A 22787-nucleotide genomic window follows, 5' to 3' on the forward strand; every position below is an offset into this window, starting at 1 on the left:
GCGTGCGGCAGCTGGGGGTGATGAGGTTGGGTGGAGACTTCTCAGAGGAGGTGACCATGATGCTAGAAGCTCAGCCCTTGAAGTGGGAACAGCACATGCAAAGGCCCTGAGGCGGAGTGTCCTGATGTCACTCATTGTGTGTCCGAGGAGCGGCAGGAGCCAGTGAGATCAGAGCAGAGTGAGCCAGGGCAGGGCGGAGGGAGATGGGAGGGCAGGGCGGAGAGAGATGGGGGGGCAGGGCGGAGAGAGATGGGGGGGCAGGGCGGAGGGAGATGGGGGGGCAGGGCGGAGGGAGATGGGGGGGCAGGGCGGAGGGAGATGGGGGGGCAGGGCGGAGGGAGATGGGGGGGCAGGGCGGAGGGAGATGGGGGGGCAGGGCGGAGGGAGATGGGGGGGCAGGGCGGAGGGAGATGGGGGGCAGGGCGGAGGGAGATGGGGGGGCAGGGCGGAGGGAGATGGGGGGGCAGGGCGGAGGGAGATGGGGGGGCAGGGCGGAGGGAGATGGGGGGGCAGGGCGGAGGGAGATGGGGGGCAGGGCGGAGGGAGATGGGGTATTAGGGCCCAGGGAGATGGGGTGTCAGAGTGGGGCCCTGCAGGCCAGGCAAGGGCTTCAAAGTTTGTGCTGAGAGAGCCCGGGAGCAGGGGCAGGGTTTTGTGCTGGGGAGGGAGGTGGTCTTACTGATGTTTTAAACTGCCCACTGCTGCTGCAGGAAGGGTGGTTTGGAGGGGCCAGGGCAGACCCAGGGGGCCGATGGGGAGGCTCCTGGTCATCCGGTGGAGGACCTCCAGGTTCAGAGACAAGGAGGGGCTTGCCGAAGACCGCAGAGCCACTCAGTGCTGGGACGAGTTCAAATGCAGGTCTCCTGGCTTCGTGGTCTTGTTTGCTGCTTTTACTGCATGAGAGCCCCTTTCTGTTTCCTGACACTCAGTTTCTGGGGGAGGAAAGGGGGTTGCATAGGTGGGGTGTGGTGAGTTCCATCAGCATCTCTCCTCTTACAGAAGGAGAACCTACTCCCGACTCCAGTCATTGCCTGTTAAGGTCAGTCAGGCTGCATAGTCTGGAAGTTCACCTGGTGTCTGACTTCAGTCATTCATACTATGTGTGGCTCAAGTCCATTTCATCCTGGATTGCCTCTTTTCAAGTAGGCACAGATTTTCTAAGGCCCCAGGACTCAGTCAACTGGAGATCCCGTTGGGGAGATCTGAGCAGACTTCGGATTTCTTACTGGTATGACAGGCGGGGGCTGGAAGTGACACAGCCCTGAGCTCCTTGAGGCCTGACCTCCCTGGTCCTGTGACTGGGAGGATAGAGAGTGGCGGGACTGGACACTGCGGGCTGCGTTCTAAGGATGGGTAGGAGTTGGCCTGGGAGGGAGGGAGGAGGGCATTCATGGAGGGGCTCTCAGCAGTGGTGAGGAGAGCAGTCTGGCCAGGTGCAGGAGGGGAGCCCATTCACCCCAGCTGCAAGCTGTGCCCAGAGGCCCTGCCCAAGGCCAGGTTCATGGCCGGCTCTGGATCCCCTCCGCAGCAGGAGACCTTCTTCCTGGCCAGGACTGAGGGGGCCCAGCCCCACCCCATGTGGTGCAGGCCAGGGCTGGGCTTGGTGCGGGTGTTTTGGAGTTAGGTGATGAGCCCTACCTGAGCCCTAACCCTGGCAGTGGGCAAGGAGAGAAGGACGGGGCCATCCAGCCAATCTCAGCCCCACTGGAGGGCCCTCTGCGGGCTCCAGACCCAGACCTTGGCAGAGACGGAGGGAACATGGGTCAGGGGAGGGAAAGGTGGTCAGAGAAGGGAGGCAGTGACAGTCAGAGGGTGGTAGTTGGGGTGGAGAGGCTGGGATAGCCGAGTTCCCTGACAGCCAGGCTTCCGGGAACCTCTCCCTTCCCTGGGCCTGAGGGGAGCTCTCAGGCTGGGGCAAGGAGTGGGGTCCTGCAACTGGGGGCCTGGTGGGTTTGGCGCATATGGCCATGTCTGTTGTGATGGGGGCAGACTGGCACCACGGGCTTTGAGCTCTTTCAGGGATGGCACCCAGAGGGAGAAGAATGAGGAATGGGGTGTATGCCTGTGTGTGTGGTGGGTTGCGGGTATTACACTCTAGGGTGCACCCCAGCCCCCACGGGCGGTCCCACCTGCTGCTTTGTCCTTGACTTGGTGGGCACGTGGTTTGAATGTGTCAGCATGCTGGTGATCCTGCTGAACTGCGTGACACTTGGCATGTACCAGCCGTGCGACGACATGGACTGCCTGTCCGACCGCTGCAAGATCCTGCAGGTGAGCCGGCCGCCCCGCCCCGCCCCGCCCCGCCCTCATCCTCCAGGACCCGGCCTATGCCCCGCCCACTCCATGCCCCGCCCCGCTCCGTGCCCTTCCCCATCCTGCGCTGCACTACCAAGCGCTGCCGCACTCAGCCACCACCAGCCGCACTAACTTGGCTGACCCTTCCTCACTCCCACCTGGTCTTACCTACTAGCCTTCGGATCCTCTCTTCCCTTTATCTGTCCTCTCCACCTTGAAGCCTCTACCTTAGTCCAGGCCTCAATCTTCTCCTACCCGGGTGCCCCCACGAGCCTTCTCCTGCACCCCCCACATGCACACCTGCAAAGCACAGTGACCCCAACTCTCCTCTGCCTACAACCTGCACTTCGTCCCCCGTGCTCTTGGACTAGGGGCCGAGTTCACACCCCGCCCTAGATGCCCTTTAGGAGCGGGCCTCTGGTTTCACATTCTGTTATCTCCTGAGGTCCTGGGGTGGGGCTTGACCTTTGGTACCTGACATAACCCTGTGCAGAGCATGTATACGGGTAGCACAGATGTTAGGGTTGTACCCATTTTACAGATGTGGAAACACTCGGTGCCTCTCCCTGGGAAAGCCAGATTCCTCCCGGGAGGCATTGCTTTCTGCCTCTTGGGGTTTTTTTTTTTTGTTTTTTTTTTTTTGAGACAGAGTCTCACTGTGTCGCCCCAGGCTGGAGTGCAGTGGTGCGATCTCGGTTCACTGCAAGCTCCACCTCCCGGGTTCATGCCATTCTCCCACCTCAGCCTCCTGAGCAGCTGGGACTACAGGCGCCCGCCACCACGCCTGGCTAATTTTTTGTATTTTTAGTAGAGACGGGGTTTCACCATGTTAGCCAGGATGGTCTCGATCTCCTGACCTCGTGATCCACCTGCCTCGGCCTCCCAAAGTGCTGGGATTACAGGCGTGAGCCACTGTGCCCGGCCTCTGCCTCTTAGGTTTCTATAGGACTCAGTAGCTCCCAGGCAGCACTGGGCCAGAGTCTCCCCGGGCACTTGGTAAAAATCCAGACCCCTGACCCCATCTCAGACCTGCTGAAGCAGAATTTCTGGGTGGGTCTGGGGTCCTAGTGGGTAACAAGCTCCTCAGCAGCCCCCGGCCCCAGGCCTGGTTAGCCTCATGGTGAGTTCACCGAACAAGCACCTCTGTGTCCTCACCACTGGCCTAGCCCTGGCACACAGTAGGTATGTGGCACCTGTTTGTTGAATTGAGTTGGCTGCAGCCCTCACTAATCCTGGAAACAGGAATTCCGCCCAGTCCCCGCCCTCAGGAAGCATAATCTCATAGCCTCCTTTGTGGGCAGAGAAAGGCAACACTGAGGCCTGTGCCTGGGGGCTACTTTGAGACAGCTGCTTCCATGGGGGCTTTGGGGTCAGACCCACCGGAGTTTCAATCCTGGTTCTGCCACTTATCTGCTGTGTGACCTGTGGGGCAAGTTGCTTAACCTCTCTGAGTCTCTGTTTCCTCATCTGTAAAATGGGACTACCCATGGGGTCCTTGGGAGAATTAGGAGAGAGAATGGGGGTCAAGTGTGTAGCCAGTGCTTGGTAATTGTTAGGGAGAATATGGGACGGCCCCTCACCCCACCCCCACCTGGGGCTCTTCTATCTGTTCCCAGGCTTAGGGAACAGATAGAACGGGCTGTATGACCTTGGGCAAACTCATTCCCCTCTCTGGGCCACAGTCTCCTCATCTATGAAATGACTGCATTGGACTGGGATCACTGAGGTTCTCCTCCTGTCCAGGAGGAGTTTCCGGGTATTTCCCAGGCCCCTTGCATCCATGTGGTGTCCCCACCTCACACGGTGGCTGCAACCCCTGGGCCCTGCTCTGCAACCTCACCCTGTCCCTTACTTCCCTCCTCCTGCCCCTGCAGGTCTTTGATGACTTCATCTTTATCTTCTTTGCCATGGAGATGGTGCTCAAGATGGTGGCCCTGGGGATTTTTGGCAAGAAGTGCTACCTCGGGGACACATGGAACCGCCTGGATTTCTTCATCGTCATGGCAGGGTAGGTAGCGCCCGCCAGGCAGGTCCTAGCCTCTGGTGCACACCAGGCATAATTGAGAGAATCCAGGGCTTCTTGCTGATGGCGATGAAGGGGAATCACGGTGATGCGTGGGACCCTCCTGGACCCCTGGGCTGGGAGGAATGATGGACAGAAAGACATTCTTTCCTCCCTTCCTAAGTTGTGCATCCTCCAGCACTGCCAGCGGATACTGGGTGAGTTTATGCTAATTAATGATACGACCTTGAGAGAGCCACTGACGCTCTCTAAGCTTTCATTTCCTCATCTGAAAAGGGGAATAATAATAGTAGCTGCGTCAAAATGAGCACCCAATAAATGCTAGCTGTTAGGATTGCTATCCTGGATCTCTCATCACGCCAGAGACCGAGCACAGACTCAAGCACTGTCTGACTCCAGACTGTGGTTATTTCTACCGAGACACAGGCTGCCGTCAGGGACAGGCCTGGTTACAGCTGAGCCCATCTGGAGTGTCTGGGACCCTGCTCTGGGCCTTGTGCCTGCTTTCCTGGGTCAAACCCATCCATGCATTCATCCGTCAACCAGGGACTGAACAACTTGCTCCCTAGTGTTGGCGCCATCCTAGCTGCTAGGGGCAAGGAGGAGAGCAAGCCAGACACAGGCCTTGTCCTTCCTACTCCTGTCTCGGGGAGGCACCCACCTGCTACGCCAGTGGGCGTGCCTTCACACACGGGGACCAGGGCACTGGGCAAAGCATGTGGTTTGCTGAGAGCGTTTAACACAGCAGCCCGACTGAGCCAAGCTGGGGACTTGGGGGCTTGAGGGCTTCCTGAGGAGGTGACACAGGAGAGCTGAAGGATGAGGAGACATTAACCATGCCCAGGAGTGGGTCATTATTAGGGCAGAGGAGAGAGAAAAAGGCTGGAGGCTGTAAGTGTGTGTGTGAGAGAGGATGTGTGAGTGTGTGTGTCAGTGTATGTGTGTATGTGTGTGACCTTGTGTGTAGAATGCTATCGAGGAGGTGTGACCTTTTTGATTCAGTAGACTCATGGCTGAGACGGACAGTCAGGGTGTGAGAATCCCATCAGCTATCTGCTAAATTCCACAGATGTGTTCTGAAGTGAGGTGATTCGTTTCACTAGGGTTTTAAAAAAGTTACACCTCTTCTAAGCTTGCTTGCTCTCTCGCTTTCTCTCCTTCCTTCCTTCCTTCCTTCCTTCCTTCCTTCCTTCCTTCCTTCCCTCCCTCCCTCCCTCCTTCCTTCTCTCTCTCTTTCTTTCGCCCTCCCTCCCTCCCTTCCTTCCTTCTTTTTTTGAGATGGGGTCTCACTCTGTCACCTAGGTTGGAGTGTGGTGATGCAATCACCACACACTGCAGCCTTGACTTCCTAGGCTCAAAGGATCCTCCCACCTCAGCCTCCTGAGTAGCTGGGACTGCAGGCATGTGCTACCAACCCTGGCTAATTTTTCTTTTCTATAGAGACAGGGTCTCACTATGTTGCCCAGGCTGGTCTTGAACTCCTGGGTTCAAGCTATCCTCCCACCTCAGCCTCCCAAAGTGCTGGGATTACAGGTGTGAGCCACTGCACCTGGCCTCTAAGCATCTTCTCTCAATCACTGTCTTCAGTTTTACAAACACATTGTCAACAGTCACTGAGACCTGTATGGAAGCTACTCTGGTTTCCTGTGGTTTCCTGAGCACTGTATCCTCCTCTTAGTCACATTCTTCATTTTCATTCTTATTCTGGTTTGGCTGGAGAACATCTTTAAGTAGATTTTTTTTTTTAAAAGAAAAGGTGTTTGGATAGTGTCATTTTTCAATCTTGCCTGTCCAAACATATATTCCTTTGATCTTTGAGTGTGGACAGTTATTTGTGCTGTTGTAGAGTCAGAACACTGCACACATCCTGCCATTCAAACCTGCACTATAGTATTGCAGGTGAGTCCAGTACAGATCTGGTTCCTCTTTCTTGGAAGATGACCTTCTTTTTCCTGACTAGAAGCTTGTGGGCTTTTCTCTTTACCTTCAGAATCAGACCTTTCTCTAGGGCAGGTCTAAAGGGGACCTTAGAGAACTCAAGACTGGTGCTTTTGGCCAGGTGCAGCGGCTCACCCCTGTAATCCCAGCATCATGGGAGGCCGAGGCAAGAGGATTCCTTGAGCCTAGGAGTTTGAGACCAGCCTGGGCAACATAGTGAGACCCCATCTCTACAAAAAAAAAAAATTAGCCGGGTGTGGTGGTGCACTCCTGTAGTCCCAGCTACTCAGGAGGCTGAGGCTGGAGGCTGGGCTCCTTGAGCCCAGGAGGTTGAGGCTGCAGTGAGCAGTGATCGTGCCATTGCACTCTAGTCTTCAACAAAGCAAGACCCTGTCAAAAAAAAAAAAAAAAGATTCATGCTTTCCATCATCTCAGAAGAAAGTTCTTCCATCTCTTCTTTGGCTATGGCCCATTATTCTCTGCTGTCTCCTTCTGGAATTCATGTTATATAGATGTTTCTGTCCTCTATCTTTTGTCCATGCCTTTCCCCTTTTCTTTCACAGATTTTGCTTGTAATATGAGAGAAATCTTTGACTTGGGCTTCTGAATCACAAGTGGGCTTTTCAGCAATGTCCTTTCCCCTATTTACTGCCCCTATGGAATAATTCATTTCCTCAGTGTCTTTTTAATTCACAAGAACACTTCTTGTTTTTGGATTTCTTGTTTTTCAGAGTACCTTGTGCCTGTTCTTGTTTTATGGATGCCTGCTCTTGTTTTATAAATACAATATTCACCTGAATCTCCTTATATACTAATTAGGCTTCTTAAAAGTCTTTTCACGATTCTGGAAGTAACCCTGTATCAAAGTATAATTTCTGAAAAGGTAAAAAAAGTGACCCTTACACAAATCTTAGAATGAATGTATACGGCAGATTTATCCAGCTCGTTAAGGAGTAGGGACTCAGCAGATGGTAATCAGCAGAATTAGGAAAACAGACATCGGAGAAAGAATGTAGGAAGAAAGTGAGATTAGAGTCAAAACTGGTTAATAACCTACAGGGTAATAAACCATAACCTTTGGAGTTATCTTTTGGGCAGAAATCACATACATCTCTGCCAGATAAAAATCTACAAGTTAAAATGTAATTTCATAGCATCCAGACCTTTAGTGAACAGGAAATTGTGAAGCAAACAAAGGTATTTTCTCCCTGGATAATGAAATAATCTTTAAATGGCCTGTTAAATTATGCTTCAAAATGACATTGCGAGAAATAGTGCCCTCCTTTTGCCGTATTTCCAAGTTCTAGGGTAATTTTTCCTAACTCTTGTTTCAGGGAAGTCATTTGTTCTGCTGGCTCCACTGACTGACTCCCATGGGCACCCCCACACTGCCCTTTTGACTTGAAGCATTCTGTATTGCTTAGCGATTCTTTCCTGTCTGCTTATATTTAGAAATAAAGACGATGAGGCTCTAAGCTGAGCAGGGTGAAGAGCTGCCTAGCTTCAGCATCGTGGTGAGCTCTCAGTTTGACATCTTCTCTTGGTCCTCGAGATGGGGGCTGGATGAGGCGAGGTCTGCAGGCCAGCATCCTTGGGAGATCAGGGAGGGCTGGGCATGGGGCTGACATGCAATGTGTGCGGTCACACAGGACCCCACGCTTGGGTCCATACTCTGCTGTCGCTATTTTGAAATTCTTTATCATTTATGAACAAGGGGCCCTGCATCTTCACTTTGCACCAAGCCCCACAATGATGTAGGTGGTCCTGGCTGAGGGATAGATGCAAAGGAGACTTTTTTTTGAGGCAGTTTCATTCTGTCACCCAGGCTGGAGTGCAGTGGTGCGATCACAGCTTACTGCAGCCTCGCCCTCCCTGGACTCAGGTGATCCTCCCACTTCAGCCTCCCAAGTAGCTGGGACTACAGGCACATGCCCCATGCCTGGCTAATTTTTTTTTTTTTTTACTTTTTAATTTTTTTGTAGAGACAAGGTCTCACTATGTGACCTCCTGGGTTCAAGTGATCCTCCCACCTTGGCCTCTCGAAGCGCTGGGATTACAGGTGTGAGCCACCATGCTCAGCTGACTTCTTTGCTGGAGTCATGAGCACTCTCACTGCCCAGCTATGTGCTGGATTTGGGAACTCAGGTGAACAGGACCACCCCGTGCTCAAGGTCGTTCCCATCCTTTGTGCCCAGGGACGGCGTGGGTGGAGAGGACAGGATGGGGAGTCACAACCCTGGCTCCAGAGCCCAGCCCTCCAGTCCCCCTCCCACCCAAGACCCGTCCCCAGAGTGGCCCACCCACCCCCCAAATCCCACCCAGGCCTGGTGCTATAAATGTTCTGTTCCCCGAGTAACCGGCCTATTTGCTCCCTTCCTCTACCTCCCCTTCCCCAAATTAATTACTAGCTCTTTCTTCAAGCTGTGGAGGCAGACATAGCACCTCCGAGTTAGAAGGTTCCTTAGAGGTCACGGCCTTCATCTCCACATCTGGTGTAACCCTCATGGCAGGTGTGTCTGAGACTGGGGCCTGCCTCTGTTCCCAGGCTGCCCCTGCAGGGAGCACAGTGCCTCACCAGGCGGCTGGTCTCAAACTAGGACATCCAGATGCACTAGAAAGCTCTTTCTTTCACGGAGCTGAAACTGATCTTCCTGTGGCTCCCACCGGATGGTACCATTCATTCATTCATTCATTCACTCACTAAATCGACCTTTATTGAGCATCTACTACATGCCAGGCCTTGTGCAGAGCAGTGGGGGCATGAAGATGAACAAGACAGGCCCTTTGTGATTTCATGGAACTTTCAGTTTGGAAAACAGAAATAAAACACATCACCACAACTAAAGTCTAAATTGGGATCCATGCTGTTGTCAGGAAGCATAGAGGGCCATCAGGTCATGGAATGGCGTCCTGCTTTTGATTGGGGGGGTGTCACTGTATGTCATACTGAGGGACAGACCTGGGGTAGGTAAGAGCTGGCCGGGCAGAGAGCTGGGGGAAAGGGAGTTTCAGGCAGCGGGGAAGCATGCAGGAGTCCTGAGGGGGTGCATGAGGAAGGGAAAGGTGAGTGACAGGGGATGCTGGAGCCCAGGGTTTCTGTGGGGTGGGTGCTAAGAGATGAGGCCAGAGAAGGGCAAGGGCTTGATTGCACAGGCAAGGTCCAGAGGCTGCAGGGATGGTGTCACTGACAAACTCATAGCCGTCCTTCAGAAGTTGGGGGGTGGTTCCTGTCCTCCTCAAGTCTCCCCTTCCAGATGAAATGTCCCCAGCCTTCCCACCATTTGTCAAAGGACAGCGTTCATCCCTTATCTGCTGGACTCGCTTCAGGCTGTCTCTGTCCCTGGCAGGAGAACGGGATCCCACCCTCCCAATGATGGCTTATGGGGTAGAGAGAATGGGCTGCCCTCGCCCCAGTGAAGTGTGGGATTGCGGTGACCTGGGGAGTGGCCATGCTCCCTTTTGCCATCAGGTCATGTTCACTCTCCAAACCAGGTCTCTCCCACCCTGGAACTAAAAGTTGGTGATTTTTAAAACCCACGTGAAAAACTTTGCAGTTACTGCTGTTGATTTCATCTCACCGTGGCCTCTTGGAGTCCTGAGGCAGCCGCTCATTCCATGCACTTCCTGTACTCACGCCGCTCAGGATAGTGAGTCCTGTGGCACCGCACTAGACTCTTCCAGTGTGTGACAAAGACCCCGTCGTCATCTCTATTTGTGTTTGGTGGAACCCAACTCTTTTATTTATTATTCTTTTTTGAGACAGGGTCTCTCTCTGTTGCCCAGGCTGGAGTGCAGTGGCGCCATCTCGGCTCACTACAACCTTAGCTTCCCAGGTTCAAGCAATTCTCATGCCTCAGCCTCCCGAGTAGCTGGGATTACAGGCATGCGCCGCCATGCCGGCTAAGTTTTGTATTTTTAGTAGAGATGGGGTTTCACCGTGTTGGCCAGACTGGTCCTGAACTCCTGACCTCAAGTGATCCACCCTCCTCGGCCTCCCAAAGTGCTGGGATTACAGGCGTGAGTCACTATGTCTGGCCAATCCCAACTCTTTGTCTTATCATTTAAGCTACACTTTTCTGCCTCTGTCCATTAGGAGGTCATGAACTATTCAATCACATACTTGCTGAACTTGAGACGTTCTTTATCTATGTATCTCCCTTGGTGCATCATGCTGGTAATTCTATCTCCTCCCTCGACCAGAAACAAAATGGCCATTGCCACCTGTGGGGAGGGGCCTGGGCACTTCTGTTAAAAGTTCCCCAAGAATTCTGATGTCTGGTCTCTGGGGGTGAGCCAGGGGTGGAGGGTGAGGCTACTGGGATCTCTCCAGAATGAGGTTTGCCAAGGACATGGCTGATGTGGGCCCTGTCTTGGATGAGTACAGAGAACAGGAGGCACCTTACATCTGAAAGACTTCGAAAGCTTCTGACTGTGTGGAGAATGGAACAGCTGAGGGCAGGGTGTGCACAGATCAGGAATGGGAACTGCCCCACTCCCCAAACTCATGCACAGCCTTTCACCCCTTCTCAATGTTCCTCCAACGTCAGGGAGCAGCAGGATCACTGGGGCATGTGTTTAAAAGCAGATTTCTGGCCTTAGCTCAGGGATCCACTGCCAGCAGGCAGGCAGAGCTTAGAAATCTGCATTGTAACCAAATGCCCAGGTGGCCCTGATGTGGTCTGTGGGCCACCTGTGGAGAAACTACAGCTCATTCGACTGTCACAGCAGCCTCTAATCAGGAGCACTGAAAGGTAGAGGTCATGATTCCCAGTCTGGGAACCGCAGGAAGGGGAAGAGAGATAGGGAGGGCTCCATCTCTGCATCTGTGTCCAGGATTTGAATAATTCTCATGACAGGTAGAAGTACTTTGTGAACAGAACAGTGGGAACTCTATGTAAGAAGTTCTGTGATTGGCCGGGCACTGTGGCTCATGCCTATAATCCCAGCACTTTGCGAGGCTGAGGCAGGCAGATCACCTGAGGTCAGGAGTTTGAGACCAGCCTGACGAACATGATGAAACCCCATCTCTACTAAAAATACAAAAATTAGTCCGGGTGCGGTGGCTCACACCTGTAATCCCAGCACTTTGGGAGGCCAAGGCGGGTGGGTCATCTGAGGTCAGGAGTTCAAGACCAACATGGTGAAACCCTGTCTCTACTAAAAATACAAAAAAATTAGCTGGGCGTGGTGGCAGACACCTGTAATCCCAGCTACTCGGGAGGCTGAGGCAGGAGAACTGCTTGAACCCAGGAGGCGGAGGTTGCCGTGAGCCCAGATCGTGCCACTGCACTCCAGCCTGGGCAATGAGAGTGAAACTCCATCTCCAAAAAAAAAAAAAAAATACAAATACAAATTCAAAAATTAGCCAGGCGCAGTGGCGCACACCTGTAGTCCCAGCTGTTTGGGCGGCAGGAGAATAGCTTGAACCGGGCGGTAGAGAGGTTGCAGTGAGCCAAGATTGCACTCCTATACTCCAGCCTGGGAGACAGAGTGAGCCTCAGTCTCTAAAAAAGAACTTCTGTGATCACCCAATCCAGTGGTGTGTGTCAATTGTTCCAGCTACTCGGGAGGCTGAGGTGGGAGGATATCTTGAGCCCAGGAGTTAGAGATCGGTCTGGGCAACATAGCGAGAGCCCATCTCTTTAAAACATTTTTTAAAAGAGAATTTCTATGATCATTAATAGTATTAATAAAGTAATATTAGTAACTTAGCACCTTGGCTAGAGGGTGAGAAGGAGAGGCTGGGTTAGGACTTGTATCCTGGACTGAGTGCAGTGGCTCTTGCCTGTAATCCCAGCACTCTGGGAGGCCGAGGTGGATGGATCGCTTGAGCTCAGAAGGTTGAGACCAGCCTGGGCAACATGGTGAAACCACAGCTAAAAAAAAAAAAAAAAAAAAAAATGTGTGTGTCTGTAGTCCCAGCTACTCAGGAGGCTGAGGTGGGAGGATTGCTTGAGCCTGGGAAGCGGAGGTTGCAGTGAGCCAAGATTGCGCCACTACACTGCAGCCTGGGTGACAGAGTGAGATCCTGTCTCAAAAAAAAGAAAAGAGAAAAAAAAATTTGTTGTACCCTGGAAACATGGTCTCTGGAATGCTGGGAAGAGCTTCTCCACCCTGACTCTTACAGACTCTTGGGAAACAAAAAGCCACTAAGAATTGTTCCTCAGCTCTGGGCTAGGGCTTTCTAGAAAGATCAGGCAGGTATGTCCCTGCTGAGGTTGCTGGCTGAGAGTTCCTTTTTTCCAAAGTGCCCCATCAGTGGGACTTTAAAAGGCAAAGGTAATTTAATTCTCTGCTGCCTCCTCCAGGAGTGTGATAAGAATAAGGATGCTGACTGCTGAGTGCTCACACCGTGCATCATCCTGTTGAATGGTCAGACAAGCCCTGTGAGGGCTGTGCTCAGTTCCACCTCACAGATGAGGCAGTGACAGGAGTAACTTGCCTGAGGTCACAGGCTGGTAAGGGGCAGAGTCAGGAGTTGAACCCAGGGAGCTTAGCTCCACCAGCTCCACCAGGATTGGGTCCTGGTTCAGTGTGACTGCTGGGTGTATTTGTCAGGGATGCATTTGGCTGCAAGTAATAGAAAACCCAACCAACTGTGGCTCAGGCAAATCCTGAATCCATGTTTTTCTGACATAACACAAAGTTCTGGTTACTGGTGATAGTTCTGCAGTGTGGGGGCTGACATCCTTGTGATTTTCCAGGCCTTTCTTTCATGGTCACAAGGCAGCCGGTGAAGCCGTGGGTGTCATGTCTGAATTAAAGACAGGAAAGAAGGGTGAAGAGTGACAGGGCATGTCCACTTGGATCAGGAAAATGAGATTTTCTTTCTGGGATCCTTCCCTTCCCTAGTGCATTTGGCCAGAACTGGGTCTGATGGACACCTGAGTGGCAGCAAGGCTAGGAAAGCAGAAAGCATCATTGAACTTGGCTAAATCAAACAAGAGTTGTTCCTTGGGTTCAGGCAAGATCACAAGAGAGAGAACGCACATCATGGGGGCACTCCGAGTCAGCCACATTCCTCTCCTTGAGCCTCAGTTTCTTCACCCACCCTCTGCCAAAGCCGTGGCTCTACCATGTCTCCAAGCCCTGGTTAGAGCTTCTGGAGCTCTGCCTGTGCTGACTGGGCAGGGGCAGGGCTCTGTTGAGATCTCTAACGTCAATACCAACCTATGCAAGCTCCACAGAGCCCAGCGCCTGTCAGCAGATCCTGCTGTGGTCATGGGGATCAGAAGGCAATCACTTGGATGCCCAGAAGCCTTTGGAGCTGGCCTTCCTGCACAACTCTGTGTGCACTATTGGTGGGTAAGGGAAGCCCTCTGAATGTCTTGAAGCCCAGGGGACCCTTCTGGTTTTGTCATTGACTTTACACTCTGATCTATCCTGGACTTACAGGTCTGTCTGCCCTGTGGCTGTGGATGCTCAGATGCAATGGGTGCTCTGAGGGCAGGACCAAGGCTAGTCATCATCCTGAAGTCCCCAGAGCCATGGAGGCATCATTACATGTTTGTTTCCTGTCTGTTGCACCCAGGCACGAAAGAGCTAGGGAGAGGATATCTGGAGCCATTTTCTTTAAGCTGAGCTGCCGTTGGGTGGGCGTGGACTGGGGAAGGTTCCAATAGGAACCTTAGTGTGTTTTTCTCATTTGCATATGGGATGGGGTGGGAGAGAGGGTGATGGTCACTGTGGAGGCTCATTTCCATGGAAACAGGATGGTAGCTGCCATGTGTGATGTTGGGGGAAGTCACCAGAGATTCTCTGGCCACAGGCTGAGGTGCCTGACACGGGTCAATCATGAATCGGGAAGGACTATCTCTGTTACGTGGGACAGAAACCCTGAACCTGGTTTAAGGGAGTCAACTGTTTCCTCTACTGAAAAGCCAAGAGGTCTCCAGCTTCAGGGCCCACTTGCTCTAGAATCCTGAAAGATGTCTCTAGATGGTGTGTGTTGCTATCCCACAGCTCTGCTAGTCTGTGCTGACTTCCCTCTCTGGAGCTTTCACGGTGGCAGGGTGGTGGCAGGCAGCTCGGGGCTCAGTGCTGACTCCCTCCAGTTCAGACACACCTTTCCTTTCCTAGCAGTTCCAATCAGTCCTGGAACTGAGCCTCTTTGGCTTGGATTGGCTGGTGTGGGGCATGTGCTCATCCCTAAGCCAATCACTGAGGGTGGGGTGGGCAGAGCTCCTATAGGCCAGACGGAGGTGAAGGCCCACCCCTGGCAGGATGTGTCAGCTGTGCCCCTATCACGTGGCTGAGGGTGGGGAGGCTGGTCAGGGAGGCTGGAAAGGGATGCTGGACAGGGAGGATCCCAGGCCAGGCCTTGTTACTCCTGGAGTTCACAAGGGCGCCCTGGCTGGTGGAAACCAAGCCGTTTAGGTGGCCTACCATGAACTATCATTAACTGACTGAGTTGGGCTTTTTTACACCCATGATGGTGTTACATCCTGACAATCCCCAGAAATTAGTATTGTTAACCCCATTTTGCAGATGAGAAAATGGAGTGTCAGAGAGATTGGTAGCCTGCCTCAGGACACACTCAGCCTTTATGGATCAGATCTGGGATTGCTCAGGTCTGGCTGCCCCCAGGGCTCGTGCTCACCCATGACATGAAGGGGTTGTACATTTCCAGAGTCTGAAATATAAGCCGTTGATTTGCCTCACTAGCCCTCAGAAAGCAGTGAGGTGAGTCCCCTGAGAGGAACATTTCCCCCAGGCTCTGGTAGAGCCAAAAGCATCTCTGCACCACACAGAGCCCACTCTCTGGTTCCCAGCAGCCATTCTCACCTGCCGTGCTGCCAAGACTACTCTGGAGTAATGGAGCTAAGTTTCACGGGAGGCAGACATCATGAGGCATACACTAAAATTATTCATTGTTTATCTGAAGCTCAGATTTAACTGGGAAGCTTCTATTTATCTGGCAACTCTACCCAGAAATAAACCACTGGAGTAAAGTAACCCAAATGGAGGCTTGGAGAGAGAAGGTCCAGGTCTTCTGCCACTGAGGTTCCCGGAGCTGCCCTGGTTCCCACCTGCCTGGGTTCTGTCTTTGCAGCCCATCCTTCAGCTTTGTGGCCAACCCAGCATTCTTCCCCCAAATCCCCCCTGTACTCTGAGCTTGGCCTGAGTTGGTTTCAGAGCGTCAGTCAACTGGGCTTAATAACCTCTGTTCTTTGGCCTCATAGGTTTGTGTGAGGAACTGTGAGTGTTGCAGTTGTTTGAATGTGTCTCCCACAGTTCATGTGTTGGCAACCTAATCCCAAGTGCAACAGAGTTGAGAGGTGGGACCTTTAAGAAGTGACCAGGTCATGAGGACTCAGCCCTCGTGGATGGATTAATGCCATTATTGTGGGAGTGGGATGGTTATCGTGGGAGTGGGTTCCTGATGAGAGGGATGAGTTTGGCCCCTTCCCTGTCTCACACACACTTTCTTGCCCTTCTGCCATGCTATGACACAGCAAGAAAGTCCTCGCCAGATGCAGCTCCTTGATGTTGGACTTCCCAGCCTCCAGAATCGTAAACCAAATTAATTTCTTTTTTAAAAATAAATCATCCAGTCTTTCTGCTTCTGTTATAGCAGCAGAAAATGGACTAAGACAGGTATCTTAGTCTGTTTGGGGTGCTCTAACAAAATACCATAAACCGGGTGGCTCATAAACAACAGAAATCTAGTTCTCACAGTTCTGGAGGTTGGGAAGTCCAAGATCAAGGTGCTGGCAGATTCAATGTCTGGTGGGGGCCACTTCCTCATAGATGAGTCTTCTCACTGAGTCCTCACTTGAGTCCTCACGTGAGGGGGCAGATGAGTTTCCCTTTGCCTGTTTTAAAAAGGTGCTAATCTCATTCTTGAGGGCCCTGCCTTCATGATCTAATCACCTCCCCAAAGGCCCTAATACCATCACCTTGGGGGATAGAATTTCAATATATGAATTTTAAGTGGATATAAATATTCAGACCATAGCAATGGGTGAAATGACCCATAAATCATGAGGTGCTGGCCACAGTCAAGGGTTAATGTCATTACTCCCAAATCCTCTCCATTATTTCCTTCCTCCTTCTCTCCCTCCTTCCCTCCATCCCTCCACAGAACACCTACTGTGTGCTAGGTCCCCGGATATTGGCAATGGCTGGTGGTCTAGTTACCAACCAACACAAGCCTGAGTCATCACAGAGCTGCCTCCTGACAGATGATCTGTGATTTCCAGCATCTCAGCTTCCCTTCCATTAGCTACATCTTAAATCACATTTTAAGAAAGCCCCCGTGGGCCCCTTGTGAAGATTGAGGAAACACCCTATTTTTATCAGCCACACACAGAAATCATCTCCTGGGCGGGGTATTTCCTGGAAAGATGTTAAATCTCAGTCATTTCTTGTGGCTTCTTGTCAGCTCCAAGCTTTTTTTTTTTTTCTTTTTTTCTGATCTTGTCCCTCAAATTATTTGTTTGACAAACTCACACAGGGAATCCACCTCTAAGTCAGAACCTGGGCTGGGCACTGGGGACCCAGCAGGGGCTCTGAGCCGGCCCCTGCTCTGAGGAACAGGGACAGGCGCCCAGAGGTGCCCTCATAGAGGATCAGTGGGACACCAGGCAGAAGAGCTCATCTCTGCCTGGGGGTGGGGTCTGGAGAGGGCCTCATGTGATTCGTGGGTGCGTGTGAGCTGAGGTAACAGTTGAGGCTGCGATACAATAATAGCTCACATTTCTTGGCTGTTCCTTGTGTGAGGCCCTGTTCTGAGTACTGGATCTGTATATGAACATGTTTCAGGTCAGTGACTTGCCCAAAGTCACATGGGACACAAGCAGCGAGCTGGGATTGGAACCCAGCTCTGTACTCTGACCATCGGGTAGCACTGCCTTGGAGGATGCTGGCCCTGGTCCTAGTGCTGTGGTGGGCGCTGTGCCTTCCACCTACCTGGTCAGCAGAGGGTAACGCTCCCGAGCCGGAGGCGCTGGCCTGCTCCGGCCTTGCCGGTGACTGATGCAGTGGGAGAGGGGGCAGGTCACACAGAGCTCCTGGGTCCCTTGGTACCTGTCTGTGGGACATGGATCCCTTCTTTTTTTTTTTTTTGAGACAGAGTTTTGTTCTTGTCACCCAGGCTGGAGTGCAGTGGCGCAATCTCAGCTCACTGCAACCTCCGCCTCCTGGGTTCAAGCGATTCTCTTCCCTCAGCCTCTTGAGTAGCTGGGATTACAGGCGTGCGCCACCATGCCCAGCTAATTTTTTTTTTTTTTTTTTGTATTTTTAGTAGAGACGGGGTTTTGCCATGTTAGCCAGGCTGGTCTTGAACTCCTGACTTCAGGTGATCCACCTGCCTTGGCCTCCCAAAGTACTGGGCTTACAGGCATGAGCCACCATGCTGGGCCTGACATGGGCCCCTTCTGTCTCAGTTTCCTCATCTGCAGTGGGTGCTGTAATCCAACTGAGAGAGGAGTACTTGAGGGAAGGGGTATGAAGCTTGCGGCAGGTAGTGAGTGCTCAGATAACCTTTCTAAACCAACCGGGACCCTGAGTTCCAGTTGACAGAAACACAGTATAAGCAGGACCTAGAACCCAAAAGGAAGGCACTGGCTCAAGTAACCGGGGAGAGCAGAGGGTAGGTCAGGGATCTGGGCTGAGCTGGAGGGAGGTCCTCCAAGCATGTGGTCAGGAGCCCGCCTCTCTCCAGCTCTTGCTTCAGCCTTCCTTTGTGTTGGCAAAATTCTCAGGCCACCACGGAGCCAAGGTGGCCTCCGGGTTTGCAGGCTGCTGCTTAGCCAGGGAGAAGGGCTCTTCCCTGCAGTCCTGGCTTAAGGGCTGGGCTGCCTTTGTGGCTCACCTGGGATCACGTGCCTATCCTGAACCAACCATGGTGGCCCAGCTGGGGGCATGGGATCCTCTGGTGGACCAGGCCTGGGTCTCTGGACCTCTGCTAGGAGCCAGGAGCCAGGGAGGGAGGCTCTTCAAGGAATAAGGTCAGAGTAGAGGGTGCTGGGAAGAAATGGTGTCCACCCTCCCTGCCCTCCTTTGCATGGCCACTCTACCAGTCTGACGACACGGGAGCCCCTCTCCCCAGAAGACAGCCACCTCCTCCTGGGGCGACTTCAGGATGGAAGTGCTCTCTTTAAAGCAACATTACTTACCTAATTAAGCGCTTAGGAGCTGGCAGGAGGTAGTGGGGAGGTTTTGTTGATTTCTTTTTTAGACTTTTAGCACTGAAGTTGCGTGAGAAAGTAACTGTGTAATTAGGAATTAATTTCTCACTCCTGTAAGTGATGTCTTATTTGGGGCCTGAGGGGAGTCAGCCCACAAGCCGGCCCTTCCTTACCTTCTCTTTTTGGAATGTGGGCAGGAAGTCCCAGCTGTCTTGGCTGTCACTGGGGTGGAAAGAGGAGAAGGGGAGGGAGATAGCTTCCTCCATCCCAGGTGGCCCTCAGCAAAAATTGAGACGTGGTGCTTATGCCTGACATGGCACCTAGGGTGAGCAGAGACTCGGGGGAGATGGACTGAGGCCACATTATGGAGACCCTTGAAGGTCTCTTTGTTCTGAAGGCAATGGGGAGTCACTGAGGGTTTTAAGTGGGAGTGACACAGCTAGGTCTGAGTTTAGGAGATTTCTGCTGACTGAGGAAGGGCTGTAGGGGAGGAAGCAAGGGGCAGGAGGGCAATTGGGAGGCTTGTGCCACTGTCGGGACAGAGGGAGGGTGATCCGGGCTAGGACAGGGAGAGTGGAACTGTCAGCAAGCTATCCCAGGTTGGGCCAATTGGTGCATTGAGTCATTGTCAAGACAGTGAGGTTCCCAGGACACAGACTTAAACCCACAATTCCTCCCTCCCAACTAAGTGCTCTTCCCTCTTCCCTCCTCTCTCCCCATCCTTGTCCTGCGTCCTCCTTTCTATCCTCTTCTGCTCAGAGAAGAATGAGAACTACCCAATTCTTCACTGTGCAGCTACTATGTTTCTTCTTCACTGAATGCATTTATATGCTCTTATTCCCCCAGGCAGGAGATGCGGCCACTGCAGAATACCCGCAAATGGTTCACGAAGTGGAGAAGTGAGAGTTAGGACCCAGGAGAAACATTTAAGCAAATGGATTCCCTGGAAGGATCTAAAGTGTCAAGATCTTTCATGCTGCTAAGAACTCAGTAATATCACATTTCCTTTTTTGACTTGGTTGCCAGGAAGCTCAGAGCTAAGATCTTGACACCAGATTCTACAGGAACGTTTTCTTGGGGGAGCTTTTCACCGGGGTCTGAGGGCTGCACCTGGTGGATTCTCAGGGGAATGTGGGGAATGTTTGCCGCAGACATAGACTGCAGGTGTGTTCCCGTGCTGAAGACCCAGAGGGTCATGTATGGCGTGAAGGAAAGGGGCTGGGCCGGTGTGTTGCTCCAGGCCTGCCCTATTTGGACCAGCTCAGAGTGTTTGGGAGCTTCAAATGCACTGCCAGGCAGCGGCTGTTTCTGTTCCCCTCCAAGATGGGGGCGGATGGCAGGGAGGTTGCCCAAGTCTGTAGCCGAGAGCACACGTGTCTGATCAGCCTCCTGTGGCAAGGCTGGGGTCTGGGAGGTGTTCAGATCCTAAAGTTACTAACTGGGTCATCGTGGGCCCCCCCTTTGACATCCAGTCACAACTTGTATCTCATTGAGGACCCTGGGATCAGTCTCTTCCTGCCACCCCTTGTTGTAGAGAAACACAAAGTGTAAGAAAACACTCTTTGTCGGCTGGGCACGGTGGCTCATGCCTGTAATCCCAGCACTTTGGGAGGCCAAAGTGGGTGGATCATCTGAGGTTGGGAGTTCGAGACCAGCCTGACCAACATGGAGAAACTCCATCTCTACTAAAAATACAAAATTAGCTGGGCATGGTGGTGCATGCCTGTAATCCCAGCTACTCAGGAGGCTGAGGCAGGAGAATCGCTTGAACCCGGGAGGCGTAGGTTGTGGTGAGCCAAGATAGTGCCATTGCACTCCAGCCTGGGCAACAAGAGTGAAACTCTGTCTCAAAAAAAAAAAAAAGAAAAAGAAAAAGAAAAGAAAAAGAAAACACTCTTTGTCATCAAGGGGCTGAATTGTGCACGAGGGCAGTCTTGTCCCCCAGCCTATCCTGGGGCAGGGGCCATGGTTGGTGTCCTCACTTAACTGAGAGCCAATAGTCCTAGACTGGGTGGGGAAGGTGGAGCCTGGTGGCCGTGTAGGGGAGGGGAGTTAGGGACCAGCAGGGGGTTGTCCCAAGGGCTCTCTCAATGAGCCAGTCATGGATGTGGCTTGCTCTGGTCCGGGGTGGAATGGAGGGAGGCTGTGGCAGGAGAGAATAATGGGCCCGCGCTCAAATGAGTGGAGATTGAAATGGGTTCCCACAGGTAAAGAGAACAGTGCCCGGCACCCAGTAGGGTCTCAAACAGCCTTGCTTTTCTGTCTACCCATCCATCTTTCAGGCATCTGTTTATTTTCATGGTGAGGCTTCATGGGGACGGGAACAAGTCCTCGATGAGCGCCTGCCAGAGCTGGGCAGGTGTGCCCTCTGGGCTCTGGGAAGGCAGCACGTGGGTGGGTTCAGTCTGGTGTGGGCTGGGAGCTCCCATCTCCAACTCACCCAGCAAAGCATGAACTGAGCCTGAGGGGGTTCCCAGCTCTCCCTAGGGACTGACTCCCCCCACCCCGCCCCCCACAGGATCTGGAGAACCAAGGCAGGAGAAAGAGAGGCTGCGTCTGTGGGGGTGGGGCATGGTGGGGAGGGCTGGCTGGAGCTGGGCCTGGCTGCCTGCGATGGGACTCGGCAGTCCTGGGCCCCGCGGGTGCCAGCGCCTGTTTGTGTGCCTGTGTGTGCCACCCCCGCAGCCCCTCCATCACACGTGTCTCCCGGCTGCCTGGAGAGCTCTTTCTACAAAATGTGAAAATGACAGTTGGGCTCACCCACGCGCAGAATCCTCATGCAGTCCTGCTCCCTCGCTGCCCCTTCCAGGTCACCGCCGGCCTTCACCCTCTCTGCCTAGCTGCTGCCCCCCGCCCACCGCACCCCTCCTTTCCCGGCCCCTCCCCCAACCCCCTCTTCCCTCCTCCTGCTCCTTCCCTTGGCCCCCTCCTCCCTCCCTGCTCTCTGCCAGCTCCCCCCTCCCTCTTTCCTCCCTCCCCCTCAGGTCCCCAAGGTCTCTGTCTCTAGCTCTAGGTCTCTGTCACTTTTTTGGGTCACTCCCCCTCATCTGAATTTATGCTTGAGTAGGAGTGTGCATGTATGAGGATGTCCAAGAAGGGAGTGTGTGTGTGCAGGTGTGCAGTTGTGTGTGTATTTGTGCTTGTGTATGCGGGTGTGTAGTTGTGTGCATGTGTGTGACTCTGTGTGCAGGTGTGTGACTGGGTGTGTGGGTATGTGGTTGTGTGTATGTGTGACTTTTTTTGGAGGTGTGTGACTGTGTGTGTGGGTATGTGGTTGTGTACGTGTGTGTGACTGTGTGAAGGTGTGTGACTGTGTGCGGGTGTGTGGTTGTGTGCCTGTGTGACTGTGTGTGCAAGTGTGTGACTGTGTGTAAGTGTGTGACTGTGTGTGTAGGTGTGTGATTATGTGCGTGTGTGTGATTGTGCAGGTGTGTGTCTGTGGGTGTGTGGTGTGCGTGTGTGACTGTGTGTGCATGGGTGTGACTGTGGGTGTGTGGGTGTGTGCGTGTATGTGACTGTGTATGCAGGTGTGTGACTGTGCGTGTGTGCACACAGGTGTGGAAGTGTGTGTGCATGCGCTCCAGCGGGTGGGGGATGGATGGTGGTGGCATTTCAGGGAACGAATGGAGCTTTCACTCAATGACTCTTCAAGCAGCGGGAGGGGGTGGCGGCTTCACAACAGTCGGACAGGTTTGTGCAGCATGTAGGAAAAGCCTTCATTTCCTACTGACAGTGGTGACATAGGTGGTGACAGGTGGAGCTGGCAGCAGTGCTGAAGTCCTGGGGTGGGAGGTGCCAGGGGAAGGGTCTGGTGATGGGGGGCAGGGGGGGTCATCCTGGAAATGCAGGCCGGGCCCATCTCCCAGTCCCCCGCAACTGAGGTTTGCTGTGCTTCCACCGTGAAGGGACCTCAGAGGTCTGCCTCTTGAGGGAGATCTGGGAAGACTTCCTGAAGGAGGCAAGCTGCCTCCAAAGAGCTGCAGGGCTAGTTGAGCATGGAAGGGATGTGGGGTGTGGAGCCGTTTGGTGCAGGAGATGTTCCTCCCATTTTCAGAGGCTGCTGTGGAAGCTGGGGCTGACATGGGCCATGGGCCAGGAGGATGCGCCGGGGCAGAAGCCACCTGGCACAGGGCTGGGCACACAGTGGGAGCCCAACATCTGTGCTCCCTTCATGCTCTAAGCCCTTGCCCACATCTGTCACCGGTGCCATTTACAGAGGAGGAGACAAGGGCCACCAACCCCAGGCCACATGTTGGCCGGGTGTAGCTGGAGATCCGACTGCTGTCTTTACTTGCCCTGTCCGGGCAGTAGTGCGCAGGTGGCTGGAGAATGCTGTGGCCCGGGCCCTGGCCCCAGCTGCCCTCCAGCATCATCCCTCACTCTCTCTCCTTTCTCTGCAG

The 22787-nt window shown here is 53.2% G+C and overlaps 1 protein-coding gene across 1 annotated transcript in view; it reads left to right on the top strand.

Moving 5' to 3' along the window:
- Positions 1 to 925: 925 nt before the first annotated feature.
- LOC129138517 (voltage-dependent T-type calcium channel subunit alpha-1I-like) overlaps positions 926 to 22787 on the top strand; it is a 53393-nt gene continuing 31531 nt past the window's right edge. Inside the window, exons 1-2 of the mRNA XM_054675906.2 lie at positions 926 to 2271; positions 4170 to 4303. Coding sequence (XP_054531881.1) covers positions 2050 to 2271; positions 4170 to 4303 — 356 coding nt within the window. The 5' untranslated portion in view covers positions 926 to 2049. The remainder of the gene's footprint in view (positions 2272 to 4169; positions 4304 to 22787) is intronic.

This window comes from Pan troglodytes, chromosome 23 (assembly GCF_028858775.2).
Source record: "Pan troglodytes isolate AG18354 chromosome 23, NHGRI_mPanTro3-v2.0_pri, whole genome shotgun sequence".
Taxonomy (NCBI): domain Eukaryota; kingdom Metazoa; phylum Chordata; class Mammalia; order Primates; family Hominidae; genus Pan; species Pan troglodytes.